Source organism: Penicillium canescens, assembly GCF_028828765.1.
Source record: "Penicillium canescens strain IBT 15451 chromosome Unknown utg000005l_segment0_segment0, whole genome shotgun sequence".
NCBI lineage: Eukaryota > Fungi > Ascomycota > Eurotiomycetes > Eurotiales > Aspergillaceae > Penicillium > Penicillium canescens.
Window position 1 is genome coordinate 881,733 of NW_026703967.1, and position 14,402 is coordinate 896,134.

General features: G+C 48.2%; 4 protein-coding genes across 4 annotated transcripts; 1 reads left to right on the top strand and 3 right to left on the bottom strand.

Moving 5' to 3' along the window:
* Positions 1 to 703: 703 nt before the first annotated feature.
* On the bottom strand, positions 704 to 2,721 carry N7446_007938 (uncharacterized protein; the record flags this gene model as incomplete). The annotated part of the gene is made up of 3 exons (XM_058516683.1): positions 704 to 751; positions 1,058 to 2,589; positions 2,640 to 2,721. The coding sequence occupies 3 exons, from the start codon at positions 2,719 to 2,721 to the stop codon at positions 704 to 706; spliced, it is 1,662 nt and encodes a 553-aa protein (XP_058370329.1).
* Positions 2,722 to 3,406: 685 nt separating this feature from the next.
* N7446_007939 (SDR family oxidoreductase) lies at positions 3,407 to 4,363 on the bottom strand (the record flags this gene model as incomplete). The annotated part of the gene is made up of 1 exon (XM_058516684.1): positions 3,407 to 4,363. The coding sequence occupies one exon, from the start codon at positions 4,361 to 4,363 to the stop codon at positions 3,407 to 3,409; it is 957 nt and encodes a 318-aa protein (XP_058370330.1).
* A 679-nt stretch (positions 4,364 to 5,042) lies between these two features.
* N7446_007940 (uncharacterized protein) lies at positions 5,043 to 5,264 on the bottom strand (the record flags this gene model as incomplete). Its single annotated transcript, XM_058516685.1, has 1 exon — positions 5,043 to 5,264. The coding sequence occupies one exon, from the start codon at positions 5,262 to 5,264 to the stop codon at positions 5,043 to 5,045; it is 222 nt and encodes a 73-aa protein (XP_058370331.1).
* A 3,246-nt stretch (positions 5,265 to 8,510) lies between these two features.
* Positions 8,511 to 11,515, top strand: N7446_007941 (ankyrin repeat-containing protein; the record flags this gene model as incomplete). Its single annotated transcript, XM_058516686.1, has 2 exons — positions 8,511 to 10,003; positions 10,054 to 11,515. 2 exons carry the CDS (start codon positions 8,511 to 8,513, stop codon positions 11,513 to 11,515), a joined length of 2,955 nt encoding a protein of 984 aa, XP_058370332.1.
* Between the last annotated feature and the right edge of the window lie 2,887 nt (positions 11,516 to 14,402).

Consider the following 14,402-nt stretch of genomic DNA (forward strand, 5'->3'; position numbering starts at 1 on the left):
CATATCACTATGTCCCTCGAGAGCGAAGAGGCAATGGCTAGTGGCTGGATCCCAGATTCTAACTGTGTGATCAGATGACCCTGTCATAAGTCGGTTTTCATGGCTGGACCAGGCAATTGCGTTGATTGAGCCATTGTGGCCCTCGAGTGTAGACTTGCACCGGCCTGTGGCCGGATCCCAGATCCTGACCGTCTTATCATGTGATGCTGACGCGACTCTGCTTCCATTCTGCGACCAGATAACAGAGGTTACCGGACTACTATGGCCCTCGAGAGTGAATATGGACCGGCCAATTTCTGGGTCCCAGATCCTGATCGTATAATCAGCGGACCCTGACGCCAGCTGACATCCATTTTGAGACCAGGATACTGAGTAAACCGAATCATGATGCCCTTTGAGGGCCCCTACGCACTGGCCTGTAACCGGATCCCAAATTCTCAATGTCTTATCATCAGACGCTGATGCGAGCCGGCTTCCATCTTGGGACCAGTCGATCATCCTGACCCCGCTAGTGTGCCCCTCGAGGGTTAGCGCGCACTGGCCGGAAGCTGTATCCCAAATTCTGACCGTCTTATCAAAAGAAGCCGATGCGAATTGGTTTCCATCTTGCGACCAATTAACTGAGCTGATCGAATCACTATGCCCCGCTAGTGTTGACGTGCATTGGCCAGTGGCCGGATCCCAGATCCTCGCTGTATTATCATTAGACGCTGATAGGAGTCGGCTTCCGTCTCGGGACCAGGACGTTGTCCTGACCCAACCATCATGTCCCTCGAGGGTATGAAGGCACAGATTCCAATTCTCCTCTGCAGATGGCTTATTCAAAATCCAATCTGGTTGTTCACTTTCATAGCACTTTCTTGTGATACTCTTAGTTGGGCTGAAGATGAGAGACGAGTTGTATATTTGAAGCGGGCTGCTTTCAATGGCTACCCTCCAATATCGAATAAACCGGGATGCATCTCGGACTCGATGCAAAAGAGGTAGTGGCTTGTTGTGTGTCTATTGATAGTTTCCGTTGTAAATAGAGATCCCCAACATAAAATTGAACACTTACCTGAAGCAAGTCTTCAAGCTTTAGCATAGCTACTATACCTTGCGATATACTTCCGAGGATGCTAAGGGCTTCGAGCCAGTTAAGGTATTTTTGCTGCAGGAAAAGATCGACGCAGCCTCCCTCGTCAAGAATAACGGCATCTTGTTTATGACACCAACCCTGCCGAAGATGGTCTACCCAATAGACACACGCGTATTGTATAGCTGCTAAAGGATTCGGACTGGGTTGAGTGACTTTCTCAATAGGAAATCCAGGGAACTTAATGTCGAAGATATCGCGACGAAGTGTCCGATGCATAGCCTGTAGAGAGCGTGAGAAAATTGCATATTGTCCAGCTTCTTTGCCTTCGGAGAAAACAGTGTTTCGCGCCTCTCTGAGTAAAAATTCTTTCGCAGACTGATGGACGAAGATAATGGTGTGTTGATTCAAGGTCAAAAAGGAGCCACAAATTGCTATGATCTCGGAGAGGTCTTCGATGTCTTTATAGAGTTCATCAGGAAGTTCAATCAAAGAGGCTAATTCGTCCAACGCAAGAGGCCGATGAACTATTGACATGACAGCCAGTATGCGCTTGCAGAGCTCCGAATCTTCCGAATTGAGAACCTGGTCGAACATTCGACTGTACAGAGCATTTAGCCTAGGAGGAAATGCTTCCAGCTTCTTAAGAGCGTGCCTCCGCGGTGTTCTATCAAGCTCCTGACAGACCAAGGCTACCCACAGGAAAGTGTCTTGCGCATTCGACGATAAGTAACGGCATATCGTATCGCGCGTTTCATCTTTATACTGCTTTGTTGTTGCCAAATGCTTAACCTTATGCCAGATTAGCTTATTCACAGCTTCAGATATAGACGCCCCGTTTAGCTCCAACGAGATCGCGGCTGTCTGGGTTGCAGTGCCAAGGCGTTCTTCAATATCGGGCCAGTTACGGCTTGAGACAATCCACTTTACTTTTGGATGGGCGGGAGGCTCCTGGGCAATCAAGCTTAGAAGGAGAGAAAGGTCTGTTGTGCATTCGTCTAGAGCGTCGATTATCAGATAGGTACTCCGTAAGTCCACGTCTTTCAGAATATCCGTGAAGATCCTCGAGAGGGCATTCCATGCATTTATGTCCTCAAACAGTGCTTTTCCCGCTGGGTCATATCGACGTCGTACGTGGTGGAGAAGGGATGGCTGCTGCTCGACAAGTGAATATATCAACCCACGGAGAACGGCCGTGGCATTATTGATTCGCAGGTCAGTAGCTTGGCAGAAAAAGAACGAAATATTCGCAGTGACTCCAATCGAGCGTGTCAACTCCTCAATGACACCACAAAGGAGCATTGTCTTCCCCTTGCCAGGGTCTCCTCTAATCCAAAGCAGACGGCTGCTTCGGTCATTTTGCCAGTGTCTGTACTCCTCATTGTCTAAAATCCAGCAGTATGAGTCCTTAAGCAGCCCTCCATTCATGTTCTTGATACGGTTTTTATCGTCGGTGGGATTGGTCGTTCGCAGATCCCGTAGGCACGCTTGGTTCAACGATGTTTCTGATTGTGCTAAGGCAGTAAATTAGTCGGGTTGAGTAGACTTGTGTCTTCCCACTTACCGAACTGAGCAGTGACATTTCCATTAATGACGCCTGCTTGGAACCCAGAGTTAGGTCCGCCATATGATATCGTAGATGCCATGATGCAGTCAGACAAGTTAAGTCGCGAACACATGGCTCAGTCGCCAAAGTACCCCACTACCAGGCGACCTAGGAAACTACGCTAGCCAGGGAACACTCATCCAGATTTTGAGCTCCTCGCTCACTCGGAGTGGCAACTAGCGTTTTCCGTTTGTTGCAAAACCTTTGGTACAATCGTGTGACCCCACCATTCAGTATTTATCTGCCATTCGTGACAAGGTGCCCTTTTGAGATTATTCTACGTAATCGTATTTTCAGTAAAGTACATAGCATCACGTCATGTGATTTATTCTTACAATACATGACGATGTTCTGGAACTTGCTAGACCTAATATGGACTAGCGTGTTTCAATTTAGAGTTAGAGAAAATAATTGAAGAGAGTAAAACCGTGAAACTGATTTCGAGCGCGTCTGTATAAGTCGTAGTCTACCCATTTTCCAATAGAAGCAAGTTGTTTCATTCTCGAGATCACTATCTTTTAACATATGGTTCCTTTGTGAAGGGCTGAGGCCAAACTGATTCAGTGCTGACTGGGCCAAACATGCTGTTCAAATAAAGCTTGAAGAAGGGAAGGAGTTGAAAAAGCTGAACACTGGTAGAGATAGGGGCAGGTAGGGCGGTGGTGGAACGAAAAACCTAACCGGCAAGACCACATAGTGAGGAGCGGGTCCGACTCATTACATCCCTAGCCCTCCAGTAACGCTTTCAAGGCATCAGCAGGCGTGCACTTTGGAGTATAAAGCTTCAGGATCTCGTTGCTGGTCGTAGAAGTCGAGCATTTCCCTTCCCACGCTGTGTCGATGGCCCGCTTGCTCGAGTAGATGATGTTCTTCGATTGCTTGGTTGCCGCATACTTGTCCTCATACAACGTGTCGACAAACGAGAGGTCCTTGTACCTAACATCTTTGACGGGTGTACCAATATGCTGTTCAACCATTGCAACAATCTGCATCCCAGTGATGTCCTCTGGTCCATTCAGAACGTATCTGGACTTATTATGGCTGGAAGTGTCATCCTGGGATAAGAGATGAGCTGCAATAACACCAACCTCGTCGGAATCAATAATGCCGACCGGTGCATCCTTTGACAATATTAACCGAAGTGTATTCTGTTCTCCAGTCCTGCGGTACTTCTTGATGAATTCCGCAGCAGGGGACAAAATGAGTGTTGAGAAGATGTTCGGCTGAAGAGAGGTCCACTGCAAGTTGTCGAACTCGGGTGAACCGAGGAGAGCCTCAATGGCCCAGTGCTGGCGTGGATGGTAGGCAGGGCAGTCCGGACAGACATTCGCAGCCGTAGTGGAGATCCGCACGACATACTTGACGCCAGCGTTGAGGGCATTGAGGTGGAAGGTCGACTCTACGGCAAATTGGTTGGGCTCGGGTTGGGATGCAATAAACACTCTAGCAACTTGGTGTTCGCGGAGCCAGTCGGCGGTGATCTCAACCCAGTTCTGCTCGATCACTTCAACTCCGGGCAATTTAGCAAGCTCGCGTGCTGCAGGACTGCTCGAAGTGCGAGTGAGAGCAATAACGCGGTACCCGGATAAGGTGCTGCTGGATTGAAGCAACTTCGGCAGTGTTTGAGCAACAGCTCGGCCAGTATTGCCGGTGGCGCCGGCGATAAGGATGGAAGGAGTCATGGTTCGAGGTGCGGAATATAGTTCACTTTGAGTATCGAGGCTCCTATACCCAGTTTCTTTTCCGGTAATCCCTTCCATAATCTCGGTGATTAGAAATCCTAAGATGGGACTACGAGTTCGAGCGAGTCGTAAGTAGCAGGATTACTAATAACCTCTTGCCGCCCGTCGGCATCGCACTAAGTAAAACTGTGTGCCCTTTGCGAAATTCCGCCTCGAAGTTGTGTCCCGGATTTCTAAGCTCAAAAGCGGTGGGAGGCCGGTGGGATGCCGGTGGGGGCCCGGTGGGGGGAACGGTGGAGGACGCGGTGGAGCTAAGAGCTATTGCCACCCGTTCGAACACCGTGCAAACCTCAGTAGGCCCACTCTCCCCCTTTGCCGTGTCATTTCTGAAGGGACGCTAGCTGCTAGAGACAGTCTTACTAATGGAAGGGTTCGGCGGCGAAATCGGGTTCTTTCAGAGTCTCTCGGATCCTTTCGTGTACGGCGCGTTCCAGTGTCAATTCCCTGGCTGCAATGTGAGGTACCGGCGCAAGGAGCATTTAAAACGCCACGAAGAATCAAACCACGCCCAGCTGCAGGCCTTTGTCTGTTCCATCTGCGGTTCCCAATATAGACGAAGGTACCCACGTGCTTACACTTACATTTTTTTCAACACCAACCTGACTATAGAACGTTGCAATTAGCGATACACTTCGACGCCATCTTCGAAGGCAGCACAAAACAACCGAGCCGCTAGACCGCGCGCGCCGAGCTTGCGCGGGTTGTCATACCGGCAAAAGTCGGTGCGAAAGGGGCGTGCCATGTGAAGAGTGTGTCCGTCGCAACATTCCATGTTCTTTTCAAGATAAGGATGGTAAAACAGAACAGCAACATTCCAGGAACCGGACTCCACTTCCATCATCTCCAAAATACGAACGGTCTCAGGAATTTTATTGGGAGAAGAGGAAGCATTACGTTGATCATTACTTTGAGGTATTCCACCCCCGTTGGTCTTTCATCCATAAAAGGACATTCGATCTACCCCGAGAAACCCCGCTACTTCTACAATCAATGGTGGCCATCGGTATGTGGACATCGAAGGAATCGTCTGCACAGTCTGCGGCAGTGGAGCTTCATGATAAACTTGATTATGCTATCCGAGGTCAACGGGTACGTCAGATTATTGACCTGTAATGCGCCAATTTGCTGATGTGTAAGCCACAGGGAAAATGGGATGCCTCAGAAGTAGAGGGGGCATGCAGCAATTGCTTCTGGCCAATAGCGACATACCAGGCCATCCTACTACATATTATTTTGTCTATTCTCGTGAAGGGCGAAGGTATTGTCAACCTCAATCTGAAAGCATCTATTTCGGCCGAGGATTTAACACTGCTTAAATCACTTGTTGGAAGCTGTCGAAGACTGGGCATGTTCTCCTATCCGAATATGCTCGCCCGGTATAAGGAAGCTGACCTCCCCCTTTGGTCTGGGTGGGTGTCGAGGAGTTCAAGCGGTTCAATATATCACTGTACAAGCTTTGTGCGACACTCAGCAGCGCAAGCCCAGAAGACAGGCCTTTACTACCTGCCAGTGAACTTCACTTCCCTCTGCCAAGCAATGAACCTTTGTGGAATTCCATTGAAAGAGATGAGTGGGAAGCTAATGCGAAGGAGGAGAAGATGGTTTCCTTAAACAATGAGCTTCAGGAGAAGTGGATTTCGAAGTTTGCAGACATGTTAGAATTTCTTACTTTATAGTTTAATTATGAATTTTGGTGATGACCAATAAACCAGCGAACTAGCAGCTGATCGCAAACTGGTGGGAGGGGACCAGGTGGGAAGCCGGCGCGGATCGAATGTTTTTCATCATTGATATAGTTTAGATCCTTGAATCAGTGCACAGCCATAATTTAGGGACTGTAGTCAGATCCCGTTGCGTAGACACCAACGTATCCATGAGTCGGAGCGTATTGCGAGTCGTGATCCCATAGTTCGGGCGCGGCAGGCTGGGAGATTGGATCGCCATGATTTGGGCTCTGTGTCATCTTTACACAAAACGGCTCTCTTCTATGTCAGCTTATAAGGGTACGGGCTTTCGATGGGCCACGGCAACGAATGAAATTGCAGTGGATCAAAGAAGCCATAGAAATAAAAACAACTTTTCCTACCAGGTTAGTTCTCTATAGATCAAATGCAGCCTTCTATTGGATGTCAAACGAATGTAAGCGAAGGCTGCGTATGACAAGAAGATCAAGACATAAGGAGACGAATTGGGGGAGATCTTGCCGAATCGTCAGGATTGCCCACTTTGTTTGGTCTCTTTGCATGAAAGATTCTATCAAATTCTAAGGCAAATTACGGTACTATTACAATAACTCAGTCATTGTTACCAAGGAATGCCCTGAAACGAACGAAGTGAGAGGAAGGGTTTACCTTCGCCCGCAGGGATACCCTTGTTGTCAAAACTTTATCTATGATGTTGATGTTAGCCAAATCCAGGCTTCTTATTCGCTACTTTGACCCACTGTCTTCCTCTGATTCGCTATCTCCTCATTCCACGCCCTCTTCTGATTGCTGCTCAAGCAATTCGCACTTTTGTTTAGTGTTGGCGGTTTTCATCCTTACTGACTGGCTCTTTCCTCTATAGCCCTAACAGCTGGCTCCCTAACCCTGGTGTCCGTGCTTCATACTTGGTGCTCATTCGTTATACCCTCACGTTCATTGCTTGCATGCTTTTGCTACGCACTTCTTTAAAGTCTTCTAATTGGTCTGCAACCAGTTTGTCCTTCGTGTTCATTATATAAGGAAGCGGGGTTAGGCCGCAATGCGCCAAACTCTCATTCTTTGAACATAGAGCAAAACTAACCTCCTCAGGAAAACCTACTTATTTGGTTTTTGGCCTCACAGTCCCGGTTTTTGGTCTGCCGAATCTTAATAGACTCTCACAACTTCATTCGCGTCTAGCCATGAAAAAGAAAAGGTGCAAGCCTTCGTGCTCTCCCAAACTCGAGGATGGAATGACTTACCCTTACGAGCTCAGTCCTTCACCGCCCAGGCCCTAGAGCAGGGAGCACCAAGATACCATGCTCGGGCTTATTACCAGGTAAGAAGCAGAATATATAGCGCTCTATAGTAGTGTGAATAAAGCATACTCACTTATTTAAGGTTTAGCGTTCAGTGGATCACCGCCCGCAATTCCGGGTACGCCACATAACGTATGTCGATCATCCGAGCCCGCAACCTTGTGCTATGTCACATCCGTGGTTTTGCCGTCCGCGGTTCCTCATCTTCGTTGAGTCACACTCCGCTTGCATATAACCAATCGGTATTGGATGGGTAAGAGGTGAAAGTTACTTTATACTGACGTATCAAAAACATAGCCATGTCTACCGGAATACAAAATAGGCGGCTGATATGGTTATGAAATCTAAACTTTGCAGTTGAGCCCACAATCCACTACAATAGAGTACCAGGACCATTAATGGTGAGACACAACCAATAGGGCACATGACAGGATACATTGCCTGCTATCTTGCCCCATGACGCCACTGTCATTACCGCCGCCCTTGGTACCACCACAGCCATTGCAAGGCCAATGTTTTGGGCTAATGCCATGCTAAGCCACCATAGCCCTCGCACTACCTCTAGATCAGCGACCTTGCTGGAAGGTGGTTCCACCTCAACCATCAAACAGTCGTTCAACTCCACTGAGACCACTGCACCAAATGACGACTATGAAGAAATTCAAATAACCTGGCCAGACACAGCCTCACACTCCTACGCCAGAGAGGCGACCCCAAAGGCCAAAACATCCTACGCTGATATACTTGCTCAATCCAAATACAACACTTAACAATCTATAAATTTATCTCGGTTTCTTCACCGTTTCTAAAGTGAAGTGTGCGTGTATTAGTCGTGCTTATAGAGCTCATGATAACCCTGTACGGGTGATCCAAGGAGAGCCATAACTATCACTGATGTAAGCGTGACTTAAGAGGTCCCAAAATTGTTCGAATATATGTAGCAACCCACTCTACTGCCATCCGAAGCAAAGAAAGGACTCTTCGCTAGATGAAGATCTTACAGTTGCTATAGGCGCCGGCTCTGTATAACAACATATTTGCCTGCCGCCTACTCTTTCAATTTCTAACGTCTCGCCCATCGCTCACATGGCCACAACGCATGACTTCGAGGGCCTGTGGAGTGAGGCCGTTGACAGATACATCGACTCCACCAGTCGGACACTCTCTGAGCAAGGTCTACTCAAGCAGTTAAAAAGTTCGAAAGAACTAGAAGAACAGCTTGTAAAAGACCATCTCAGTTTTACTAGCTTCCGGGCAAAACGTTCCAAGATTACTGGGAGGATTAAAAAGGCTGTGAAGCCTTTTACAGTGATTTCAGCTGTTGCCTCTAGTGCAATCTCACTCTCCCCTTTCGCCCCTGCTTCGACGATATTTGGTGCTGTTGTCTTTGTCATACAAGCCGCCGATGGAGTATCAGAGGCGTATGACTGGATTGACGAACTTTTCAATAAGCTCGGCGACTTCACAGTCCGCCTGGAGGAGTACTGCAAAGAAAGTATGAGTCCACGCCTGGAGAAAAAGGTAGTCCAGATTCTGGGATGTTTACTGGATATTCTCGCCCGTTCTGAGAAGACAATTAAAACTGGCCGATGGAAAAAATATGCTGCCGCGCTTTTCTTAGGAGCGGATGAGGTGACCAAGGCCTCCTTTGACAGACTGGCGAAGCTTTTCGAAGACGAACAACGACTTATTAGTGCAATTACGTTTGCAACCAATCAGAGAATGGACAAGAGGATTGAGGAAATTGACCAGGCTGTGAGGCAAACACATCGCGCAGCAACAAATGCTGAAATCGGTGTGGATGCAATCCAACAAAGTCAACGTCGCGACACAATCCTGAATTGGATATCATCAGCCGATTTCCCATCTCAACAATCTGACGCCATTAACAAGAGACAAGAAGGGACTGGGCAATGGTTTCTTGATGCTTCCGAATTTAACAGCTGGATTCGTGGATCAAAGCAGACCCTGTTCTGTCATGGAATGCCCGGGGCTGGTAAGACGATTGTGGCTGCCATGGCCATTAACCACCTTTTTAGGACGATACAAAGTAGCGCCAACGGAGTTGTATACATATACTGCGATTATAAAATGCGAGGAGAACAAAACGTCCCCAGTCTCTTCGCTGCAATCCTCCGGCAACTAGTGCAGGCCCAACAATTAATCCCGGATGATGTGTTACGTCTACATGAGGATCATTCAAGGGAAAGGACCACATTATCGTACGATGAAATCTTCGCTACCCTACGGTCTACACTTAAGAATTACTCAACAGTTCACCTTGTTATCGATGCTCTGGATGAATTGCTGGGCCGCCAAGACGGCACTCTCAGCCAACTTCTGGCCAAGATCCGTGACCTCCAAAAGGATGCGAATCTCAATCTAATGATCACCTCGCGATTTATTCCCGAACTAAAAGAGGAGTTTGAACATGCAACAAAACTGGAGGTTCGAGCAAGTAATGGTGACGTGAGAAAATTTGTCGCAGACCAGATTTATCAACTTCCAAAATGTATTCGAGGTGACGAAGAGCTGCCGAGCGTAGTGGAAGATAATATCGTTAAAGCAGCAGATGGCATGTTAGTATACCACGTCCTTACCTTTACACACGATCTACTAACAATATTAGGTTCCTTCTCGCTTGTCTCAGTGTAGATTTGCTGCGAGATACAACCACCAAGAAGCAGGCCAAGTCTACATTGGAGAGAATCTCAAAGAATTTTCAGGGTTCTAAACGACGACTCGCACAAGTATACGACGAATTATATTGCAAAACAATCAAGCGAATAGGGACCCAACCAAGCATGAAGCGTGCATTAGCTCGTAATGTCCTCTCCTGGATTACCTATGCAGAAAGGCCGCTCACGGTTGAGGAACTACGCCATGCGGTAGCTGTTGAGTTCGGTGATAAATATCTCGATGAGGATAACATGCCGGATGTGGAAGAAATTACCACCGTTTGTGCTGGCCTTGTTGTTGTGAACGAGGCAAATAATATTATTCGCTTCGTCCACTACACCACCCAAGAATACTTTGAGCGGATCCGAGAGAAGTGGAACCGAGGTATTAAGGTCAAAATTGCGTCCTCTTGTCTCACATATCTCTCATTCAATGCTTTTAGGAGCGGCAGCTGTGGCAGTTACGAAGAATTCCAGAACAGACTCGAGCAGTACAAGCTCTTGGATTATGCTTCTCGATATTGGGGCCAGCACGCGCGTACGGTCCAGGAGCAGGTGTCTGAGGCAGCATTCCTTTTCCTAAAGGACAACAATCTGGTTTCCTCCGTTATACAGACCGCGACAAATCCACAATCGGGAGCCATACGCTTTAGTCAGGATTTTCCGAGACACGTAACGGGCTTGCATTTAACAGCTGGGCTTGGATTGCGATATTTTTCGGACTGTTTGTCCTCACAGCCGGCCGCGAATATCGACAACGTACTTAATCCGAAGGACAGTCACGGTCGGACACCGCTACTGTGGGCTGTAGACTACAGTCATGAGGCGGTGGTGGGGCTGCTACTGGGCAAGGGCGCCGTGGTCGACTCGAAAGACAATGGCGGTCGGACACCGCTACTGTGGGCTGCAGACTACAGTCATGAGGCGGTGGTGGGACTGCTACTGGCCAAGGGCGCCGTGGTCGACTCGAAAGACAATGGCGGTCGGACACCGCTATTGTCGGCTGCAGCGACGGGCCGTGAGGCGATTGTGGACCAGTTACTCGCCAATGGCGCCGAGGTTGATTCAAAGGACAATAGCGGTTTGACACCGCTGTCGTGCGCTGCATTGGGGGGCCGTGAGGCGATTGTGGACCAGTTACTCGCCAATGGCGCCGAAGTTGATTCAAAGGACAATGGCGGTCGGACACCGCTGTCGTTGGCTGCAGAGCGGGGCGGTGAAGTTGTGGTGGGCCGGTTACTCGCCAATGGCGCCGAAGTTGATTCAAAGGACAATGGCGGTCGGACACCACTGTCGTGGGCTGCAACGATGATCCGAAAAGAAGCGATGAGAGTACTACTTGACAAGGGCGCTGATATGGAATGTAAGGATAAACATGGTTTCACGCCGCGAGAGTACTTCCATACGGTGTGACAATGGTATTTTGGGGCAGCAGTTCATAGGCATGACGCGGCGTTAAGCTGCTGGTTGACAAAGCTGATAAAAATCGCACCTGCTTCTAAAAAAATGCGCAGATCCAAATACATAGGCCAGCAGCCCAAGCCATCTAGGAGTACTCTTCTTCTGATTGCTCGTCTATATCTCCACGCTTCGCATTTGATTGCTTGTCTGTTCATTCACGCTCTTCTCTGATTGTTCGTCTATCTTCCCACGCTCTCATCTGATTGCTACTCGGCGACTTTCCTTTTCTTCCTTCTTAGGTTTGTTGCTTCCAATTGTCGTATTCGGCTTCTGTTGCTTCTTCTCAACGCCTAGGGATCCCCGCCTACCCACTAGTTCTATAGTCGATGAGCCTCTTAACGTCTCTGCCTACGGTATGATTCTGTCCTTGTTTTGTCCTACACGTATGTCATTGTGTGCAGTGCGCATATAGGACGTGTTCCACGTCTCGGCTTCCTATAATAAGCTGTGCCAAATCTGACTAGATGATAGATTGACAATGAGTGATGTGATGTCGGGCAAGGGTGCAAGTATATAGGAGCAATAAAATATAGCATCGCCGGATGCGAAATTGCTTTTCTTTCTTGAATCCATGGAGCCCGCTACCATGGTTTGCGGGAGTGTCAGAAGACCTTCTTCAAAGCCTAGCCGTATATCAATATGCAATTGGCTTGACTTTTATTAAGAATCTAAACCTCAATAAAGCCTATGCTGACTTGCGTATTGAGTTGGATCTAAAAATGGCTCTGGGTTGGCATAGGTAACACGGATTAGACCCGGCATAATTTATCTACACTAAAACTAAGCCACAAAAGCCTAATTCAATCCGCATACCACAAGATCAGACCTTGGCGTATCTCGACGTATTTTGGATCCCAATACATATATATATTACTTTACTTCTGCACTAATAATAGGCCTGCATTGAGGACGATAATACCATAATGTTCAAGGATTAACACCCCGTACAAGAAACTTTCTTTATGCACCTTATTTCTGTATTATCCAATAAAGTTGCTCGCTAGTTACCAAACATACTTCCTTGTTTTCATGTCGTTTCAGGGCATCGGCGTGCGGAGCTTGCGGAGCGCGCGTCTTCCAGTCTAATCAACGTGGATGTACGTGTGCGAGACTGGAAAAAAAGAAGAGGCTTAACTATGTACGGTTTTTTCCGCCACGCACCCCCGTGATTCGTTCCTTGAATTTCCATTTTGAGTCTGTGTATCTGGGGTTTAGGGTTCGCCATCTATATCTGCATTGTATCTGCATGCTGTCCGACTTTGATTGCTTCGCTTCCGTTTCTTGCTGTATGTTTTAATCGTACGCTCAGGGTCTTACTGCCACCAGCGCCTTTATCTGCGGCCCACTTTGAGATTTCTTGTATCTCTTTGGTGCTGCATCGCGATGTTGACGCATCGCTCTTGTGTTACTTGCGGTCGCAGTGTTCGCCTGTCTACAGCTATTCAGCCGCCGCGGTGCCCCGCCTGCCGCCTAGCAGTTGTTCCGTCCCCACCTGAAACGCGTCCCTGTCAACGCTGCCATCTTCCGCTTCCGGTAACTTCGCCTGCTCTTTTCTGCGCAGGTTGTCAAGTAAGGCAAACTTATGATACATCATGCCTGGACTGTGGGAAGTACTTTGCTGGCCGGCGTCATATTATCCGTTGTCCGGACTGCAGGTCCAGAAGATCGACTGCTCCACGAACGCCTGTCAGCTCTGGCCGCTTCCAAGCCTCTTTTGATCCCTTTACGAATTCGTTCCAGCGGCCTAATAATCTTCCGCGACATCGCTCTCGACCTTCTCGTCAGCGAATAAGGCTTATATCTCCATCATCCCCAAGATCACGGATACAGCCTATAGACTGTGACCCCAGCTTTCTCGCTGTCAACCAAGCCATCGCGTTTCTACGCCAAGAACATGAATCTCGTGTACAGGCCTCGGAGACTTTCCCTTCTCCAATCTGCAGTTCTTATATTCGTTCCTCGTTTATTCGTTTCGATAATGAGATAGAAATTGCGAGCCGAGATCTTATATGCTCCTCGTGTGGCAAGCTTGCTGCTAGTTCTGATATACGACAATTCCTAGATGCAGATTCCTTGTTACAGCCACTTGAAGGTTTCCTAGACCTCTGCGGTTATGCAGACGGTTTTTGGAACCTCTGCCCGCCATGCCATGCGGCCCTTCTCCGAGCAAACATTCCAAAGTTTTCTGCCAAAAACAGCGTGAACGTCACTTTATGCCAGCACTACCCTGACGCCCTAACAGATCTTACTTTAACCGAAGAATATCTGGTTGCTAGATCTCACCCTGTTGGAATAATTGTGAAGCTGCGGCCACGGGGGCGAACATCGCCCGCAAACTACCATGCGCTACGCGGTCACTTCATAATCATCCCACAAGACCCGAAGCCACTACTTCAAATTCTACCAAGCCACGCCCTAGATTTCACTGAGATCATCAAGGTCATATGGATGGGAAAAGGTTCCCCAACAGACGCCGATTTACGACCATTCTTGATTGTTCGTAAAAGCAAAGTACTTGCTGCTCTGCGATATCTTACCGAATTCAATCCCCTTTACGGAGACGTTGTCCTCGACCATTCAACTGTCAACGAATGGCCTGACGAGTTCATACCATCTGAGTTGCAGCAGCAGATCATATCTTTGAACGAAACAGATTCTGATGAGCGGGCCGGCTACACCGTCGATTTGCAAGAAGGCAATTATGAAAATGAGTGGCAGGCCGCGGAGGACAACCATGGAAACATTGACGAGAATCCTCTCCTAATCTCAGCCTCTGTCACCACTGATATCAACGGAGAACGCCAAAACCCTAGTTTCCGCGTGCTAAATACCGTGTACA